This window comes from Glossina fuscipes, unplaced genomic scaffold, assembly GCF_014805625.2.
Source record: "Glossina fuscipes isolate IAEA_lab_2018 unplaced genomic scaffold, Yale_Gfus_2 110, whole genome shotgun sequence".
NCBI classification, from domain to species: Eukaryota; Metazoa; Arthropoda; class Insecta; order Diptera; family Glossinidae; genus Glossina; species Glossina fuscipes.
The window spans coordinates 765,033-772,994 of NW_023998453.1; the positions used below are offsets into that span (position 1 = coordinate 765,033).

The following is a 7,962-nucleotide window of genomic DNA, read 5'->3' on the forward strand; positions in this document are numbered from 1 at the left end:
TTTTTTTTTTTTGAGTAATGTTCGAGCGTGGTTGCATCTCCCAATTAGATGTCGCATGTTACCTAGCTGCAAATAATAGAATATAGGACCCAATAAATTTAGAGACCCGTGGAGGTTGATGCAAATATATATAGAATCAGGCTATATACCTCCTCGTTATTAACTCTTCTCTTACATAGTCTCTTTTAAGGCAATTTTCTTCTTTCAAGAACCTTTGTCTCGATAAAGAAGAATTCTAATGAAATATCGATAATAACAGCTGACTTAACGGTAAGTCAGAGTATATAGCGGTAAATGTTACGTTTTTCAGTTTAGAAAATATTTTTAAGTCTGTAGACTGGTTATAACATTAGTGCAAAGATACAAATTTCAATCCTTTATTACTTTTATTTGTTGCTCTTTATTTTAGTTTATTTTGTTGTTGTTGATCGTTTTTTTTTTTTTTTGTTATTGCTTCACCTCCTGCTTATAAAAGAACTATCTCTTGACATATCCATTGGTACCGGAGCTAGCTTGCTATCAACACCATAAAATTTACCAGTTAATCTCATCCTTTTCGGTTCTGGTTTACTGCAATGAAATGATGAGAAAAAAAAAAAAAAAAATAGATGAAAATTTAATCCTACACATTATCATTTTTTCTTCCTTTGCCTTTACTTCTCTTGCTTTTTGATATCGGTAAATAAGCAAATGCGTACGTATTCATCGGGTACACGATTCAGAAATTTATCCCATCGACAAGCCAAATAATCGTTAGAGCGCAATGATAGAACCTCACTTAAGTGATCAAATTGATTGGTAAATTTTGGAAAAGTTCTATAGTTCTCTGCCAGATAAGATATTTTCGGTTTTGGGTAATCAACCTTCGAATCATCTTCTTTCTTTGGCTTAGGTTGACTCGAGTCACGAAGAGATTTTAAGTCCACCTTTTGTGGCACAAGCAGATTTGGTTCGCACAACATTAAAAAAGACAAAAAAAAAAAAAAAATTAAATAAAAAAATTATCAAAAATAATTAAGCAAAAATTTTTTTCAAAAATTCTTATGAAAAGAAACAAATACAAATAAATTTTTTTTTTTTTTTAATTCATTACAACAGCAAAAATATATCTGACTTTTCATTGACAAGACAACAGAAAGTGCACTTAAAATAGACGTACGATAAGCTAGTTATTAGGTCTCCGAGAAATGACCACTCAATAAATCGTCTGTTGCTGATTTGCTAACTCGCACAAGATGAAGAAAAAGACATGACTGTAATAGTAATCTCGGAAGAAATCCAAAATTGCCACATATTTTTATATCCTGCAGCGAAGCATGAGGTCATAATCATTCTATTGAAACTATTACAACCACTAGAAGGAACCTTCAGACAATCCATAATACATATATGCATATCCGATTAATATCAAATGGCGAATTAATTTAAATTTGCCCGTCTGCCCACCTGTGTAATGTTTTTACAAAACTTAATGGTAAACATTCCGCGGACCTCTTAAAAACATACGTCAAATGTGGCAGAATATTGCAAAATGGGTGAAGTCGGTCAAATAACACAGTCCCCCATAAGCTTCTTTTTCAAACCTTGACTGTATTCCTTGACTTTTTTATGATCATCAAAAATTTACTTTCAGATCAATATAATATTCTTGCTAGAGAAATCCTTAAATAGGTAAGAACGTTACATTCGGGGTACCACAATTCTGTGCCCTTTACCCCAATCTGTCACCAAATGCTTTTAATTATGCCTCACACCATTTCTGATACATGGTACACTAATGTATGTAACACCCAGAGAGACTTAAAACAGACCCATCCTTTATTACACCAATTGATTTAGAATCATTTTCTCAATCGTTCTAAGCTAGTCTGGCCATTTGTCCGTCTTGATTTCTTGTGTTTAATGGTTGGTTGTCTGAAAATATTTGGGATCGGACCACTATTTCGACCATTTCCAATATAAGATTTTATTTTAAAAAATCATTACCTGAATAACTGCGTTTAACGAAAGGTAGGGTAAGCTATTTCATGGTGGAGCGCGTCCCACTATAGTATTTTGGCTTGTTTAGACAAAAGAAACGAAATGAGAAGTGATTGGCAATAGGATGAGATTTCAATAAGCGTCAGTAACTTAGATTATCGGCTACATTTAAACCAAGCAAAACAAACTTGCAAACAGTCCGAGTCTAAGGCGCCGTATTTGGGAACGATAGGTTTAAAACAGTGAAAGGATTTTCACATATAACGACCGCTACTCTTTCTTACACCCACGAACGCCTATTTTGAAATAAAAAACTAAAGACTAATTTAATGCTTTTGTATTGCTACGGAAATGATTAGGTTAGCTTGGAGTAATTTCGGACAGAAAATTGTTATCTTGAAAACGACGAAATTCGCGTATGTCCACCCATCTCGAGCAAAAGCAACCAACGAAGTTTTACTCGTCCTCTTCCGATTGCAACTTGTTCAGATCGATGCCGTCGTATTTGGCAGCGGTTTACAGAAGTTAAAGATATGCGACAATGAATCTTTGGCTATTTCGCTTCCGAACTACTTAGCTGAACTAATGTCGCCAACCGACTTTGATTTATTCACAACAGATTTTCAAAAAACCTATACGTATCTTGGATGGGTCTTCTTTTAAAAAATATTTCCCAAAAAATCCATATGATTGTACTCATGTGCAATTCCTTCATTTTCTTCAACAATTCAGTTTATTAAATACTACAATAATTTTTAATATAACCTTCGTAAAGTTGTTTTTTTTTTAAATTTTCTTTCGATATCTTTACATTAAAAAAATTTTTTTTTAGCAATTTTTTACTTTGTTCAACTTTTTTGTGCACTTGTAAAATGGCTTTGATTTTTCGCTAAAAGCCGTTAGCTGGTTATTTCCTTTACAAGTACCATGTGTGGAGAGTGGAGAGAGCACAGAGTTGCTTTCACTGAATTGCGATGCCGTCGATGAATGAGAAATTTCCTCGTAAAATCTGTTAAATGAGAAATTTCCTGGTGAAAACTGTTAAAGTGGTAGAAATTGATGAATGAGAAATTTCCTCGCGAAATCTGTTAAATAAGAAATTTCTTCGCGAAATCTGTTAAATGAGAAATTTCTTCGCGAAATCTGTTAAATGAGAAATTAGTAATTTATACTAAAATTTGTAATATTGAGCTAGCCATAATATCTAGCTATGACAAAATGAATGGTGATGGACATACAAGATTCAATTGCGTCATCAATTAATTTCTATGTGACTGTGGATCACATCGTGATATAATAACACATTTTGTGAATTTTGATGTCATGACTTACTCCAAATGTTACTTAACGTACTTTTATTTTTTAAAAAATTTTCGTTATATAATAATAAGTAGTTAAAAAAAGATAACTTCATAGTTCAAATTTGCCGCAAAGGGGCTAACTTTGAAAACAACGTAAATTGATAAGTGGACTTAAAGTTGACTTTGCAAGTTGAACGAAAAACTCCTTTTTTCTTCAAATTTTTATTTAAAACATATTATATTATAAAGCCACGTGCACAAGTACGTAATTAATTTATGTTACAGAAATGTTTCTAAAAACTAAAGTACTATTTAAGAGAAAAACATTTATATTACAATTACAGGAATAAAAGCAAAACTGAACAAATCTTATGCTTTAAAAATAAAATAGATTAAAATAGAAACAATAAAAAAAAAAAAAAAAAAAATTGGTATTTCAAGGATACCAAATTTAAAAGATCCAAGAGGAAAATGCACCGCATAATCCTTTCTTTTAACTATTTCGTAAAATTGAATTAATTGTAAATTTTGAAATTAAATATTTAAGAATTCAAGATTTTTTCAAAAATTGATTATTTTTGCAATTCGGCCATGCTTGCCTCGAACAGTGCTGTGTTAATTTTATGCTTCAGAGAAATTAAAATTTCTTGTGTTTTAAGACCACGCATTTCATTAGCCACATATTCACCATATGTAGAAAAATCGTCACGTATCGCCGATGAAAGTAAATGATTGGACGTCAGATTGCTACGGACTTGAATTCTCGAGGAATGTGGTGAGGGTGGATTCGATGTTGCAGTATTAAGTAAAGTTAGATTACCGGTTGTTTGAGCAGGACTAGTTGCATCAGCAAGTATGGTGGCCGTATGATGGCCAGTAGTGGCATCGTAATAGATGCGCTTTGCTGCAGTGGGTGCATTAGGCGATAGCGTATGAATATGAGGCTGTTGTGAATGGTGATGGTGGTGATGATGATGGCCTTGAGTATGATTTGATTGCGGATTGTTATCATAATATTCTGCATTATCAAGCACAGTATCGCGTCGTTGAATTTTAATGATACGCGTAGGTATAGGGTGAACAGTTGTAGTACCAGAGGAACTATGAGCCGTCATCACGGTTGACACACCCATAGTAGATGTGGTAGATCCAACTGTGCTTGTGCCTTGATAAGTAATCTCTTCATCTCCTGATGTTTGTAAATTAATTGTATCCATATTCTCGCCAACATCCTGTATATGATTTACCTCTTGTTGGTCACTTTCTACACTGCTTATTTGCAATTCACCGGCATTACTATATTCATGTTGATGATGCTCGAGGGGCACAGTAATTTCTTTTAAAGTCATTTTCGGCTTTGATTCCTCGATTTCTTCTACATCCTTAGTTGTCTCTTCAATAAGTTTTTCTAATTCGTGCGTTCGACTATTAGCTGTGGAGCAACCATTTTTGGCGGTAACTGTTTGTAATGTTATAAACTCCTCATTGTCGTTGTTTGAGCCATTGCCTCCCGTTCCGCTACCAATACTAGCATCATGCGATAACGATTCCCTTATTATATACTTGGTAGTCACGGTGCCATCCTCCGTAATTTCGCTCTTGATGCGGCCCTTATTCGATCGACATGCTTTAGGCGAACTGAGAAATTGCAAATACTTGAAACCGAACCATTTTGAATGGTAAGGCTTTATAACTTTCATACGATTTATCTCACGATGATATTGCGTCCGTAATGTATGGAATTTCTTTTCAATTTCCGAAATTGCTATGTTACCGCCAAGACTCTCGCTTACCTCCATTAACAACTTATTCTTAAATTCCTTTTTGCGATAATCATCATGTGTCATGTCCCATAAACCGCGTCTTTTCCGATATTCCTGTATTAGTGCCAATGTTTTCTCTCTGGACCATTCCATATTCAAAATTACAAAATTTTTATAAATTTCAAATAGGTGTTGTTTATTTATTTTTTACACTTGCAATTAAGTTCAACAATGTTGCGTGTCTTTATATGATGACGTTTGTTGATCAATTCTTCGATCTTTTTTTTTTGCTTTTTTTCTTAAACTTTTTTTTAACTTTCTATTTTTGTATACATTTTTATTATGTCTTACTTAATAGCTTTTTAATTCGAATCTTATAGTTTTAATAATTTTAATTTAATGAAATAAATAAAAAATTTTTTCTGTATACACGAATTAATGTTGGTGAGCGCTATGTCGGTGTTGCCACTTGCAGTCGATTAAACATGTATGTATACATATGTAATGTTGGGATTCGTTTCATGTATAGAGCAGGGCTGGCAATTATTTTGTTTATTTTATAGTGCGTTCACACTCATACATTGATTTCATTGATTTTGCCGAATCATCTCATTTCAAATTACGTTAAACCTGACATTGAATTCAAATCACTGAGTAAATAATTTTGATCTTTAATCCACACATGACTATTCGACTAAAGGTACAAAAAAATGAAATGAAAGAAAGAAGGAAATATATAATTTATTAAAAAATTACAATAAAACAATTTGGAGGAAATTTGCAATGTGTTTCCTTATTTTTAACGTCTTTTTGTACTTCCATTTTGATATTGCTTATTAAATTTAAGACACATTGTGGTAAGGATAAATTGATTGGGCAGCACATCCTTATCCAATGACAGTCATTAATTTTCTATAAAAAGACAGACGTAAACAAGGGGGTTGGATTTTGGTATTACATTGTATGGCGTTAGCTAGGGTCCATTTTCGAGTTTCGAATTTTTTTGCTTAACGTATGCGCAATAAGTGCGAGAAATGTCTGCCTGATTTGATCTTGATTTCACCGAAATTGAGATTTCCTCTTAATATCAATTGATATTTTTCATATGACGAGGTTGAGAATTTGGTTGCTGCATATTAGGAGAAATTATGAAAAAATGAGTGCAATCAATGAAATCATTGTCAGTGTGACGCACTAATGATGCTAAAGTTATTAAACAAAGTTTTGACATGTACGCTTGTTTTTTGCGTCCGGAATTTGGTATTATATATACTTTTTGACACTACCACATTTAAGGCATCAAATTATGTCTACAGAGTTTTTGTCAAGTCGGATTCGGAACGGAGAATGTTGATGGATTCGCTTACGATTGCTAAAAATCCGTTAGCTTTCACCTTTTTTCTGATGTACGATGTCAAATTTATTTATAGTTTTTAGTTTGGAGTAGCCATGAGCATCTAGCCTGTGATGACGTTGAATGCGGGCCACCGCGTCTAAAATTTCAAATTTTTAATAGACTCTAATATTGGGCTTTACATTTTTTTATACATTCTAAGATACGTGTATATATATATATATGTTAATGTCTGTATTGGATAATGCAAGCCCTCATTCTAAAATTATCAGCATTTACCAAGAAAATGTTATGGAATAGGCGCTTGCTTATATTTTGATCAGAGATATTTGTTGTTGAAAATGATAAAGTAATGCGAAATATACATGCACACTACGGTAAATTCGATGATACATGAAATAATATTTTTCCATTTAGTATTACTTAGTTATTCAATGTATATAAACGGTAATCATGGAACACTAAAAAATTTCATTTTCGATAAACAATACTTTTGTTATCTGAATTCAAGAAATCTTCTGCTGAAGCCCATCAAACACTTTGTTACCTGAATTCAAGAAATCTTCTGCTGAAGCCCATCAAACACTTTTAGAATGTTATGGTGATGCTACTCCATCATATCCCAATTGTCGGTTTTAGTTTCAACGGTTTGACATCACGCCGACAAGGAACGGCCTGCAGAGCCAAATAGTTCGAAGGCAATGAGTGATAATATTTATTTGACGAAAACCTAGCTTAAATTCAGAAAGAACTTCTAGACGTTTGTATGCGATCCGACGTTGAAAACGATCCAAAAGGAAGGAAAATTACTATTAACGAATTGACTGAAAATGCCATTTCGAACAATTTTAACATCGCGGAACTGAATGAAACGGTTACTGCAGATGTCTAACGACGTCAATTGAACAAATTGAACGAATAGAAAAATTCTTGGCAAATGCCCAGCAATAGCGGTGAACAAGTACAAAGTTATCCAAGAGTTAGTTAAAAATGCACTGTTGCAGCCCGAATGGGAAGCGACCAAACTGGATCTGCTCAGATGGTTTGTATGCCATCCGTAGAAAAGAAGTGCTCTTCCTTTTGACTTGCTCTTGAGCAAAGGAATGCTCTTTTATTAAAAAGACAAAACTTCTCCCAGTGCACCCCACAAAAAAAAAGCAATTTGTGAGAAAAACCTTTCTCTAGATTATAGATAGTCAAGCCTTAAAATCTTCTTCGCCGGTCAAATGGTAGTAAATTGAAAAAGATCCTATTAATATGCGAAGGCAGATTTAGAATGATCGGAAAAGTAGACCATTCCAACCGTTAGCGTGTAAGTGCAGCACGCACTCAATATACTGTAGCCGCGATGTCTCGTTCTCTTTCCTCACTTCTGTCTGATCGTCGCCTTGTTAAACCTGTATCGGACATCTCCTAAATAATTGATCAACTGAGACTTATTCCAAGATTCCTATATTCCGTTTTGTACCATTACGTAATACGTTTCCGTTTAGAAAATTTTCTGTCAAAACTTCTGCATTCATCTCCCCTTGTACGTCTCCTGAATAGTTTTGTACAATTTTTA

The 7,962-nt window shown here is 33.5% G+C and overlaps 1 protein-coding gene across 1 annotated transcript; it reads right to left on the reverse strand.

The window, feature by feature from the left end:
* Positions 1 to 3,719: 3,719 nt before the first annotated feature.
* On the reverse strand, positions 3,720 to 5,389 carry LOC119638855 (probable serine/threonine-protein kinase DDB_G0282963). The gene has a single exon (XM_038035929.1). The coding sequence runs from the start codon at positions 5,195 to 5,197 to the stop codon at positions 3,854 to 3,856; it is 1,344 nt and encodes a 447-aa protein (XP_037891857.1). The 5' UTR covers positions 5,198 to 5,389; the 3' UTR covers positions 3,720 to 3,853.
* Positions 5,390 to 7,962: the final 2,573 nt, after the last annotated feature.

Bases quoted from the DNA above. Each gene is read 5' to 3' on its own strand.
- LOC119638855 (XM_038035929.1), bottom strand. From the start codon at position 5,197: ATGGAATGGTCCAGAGAGAAAACATTGGCACTAATACAGGAATATCGG.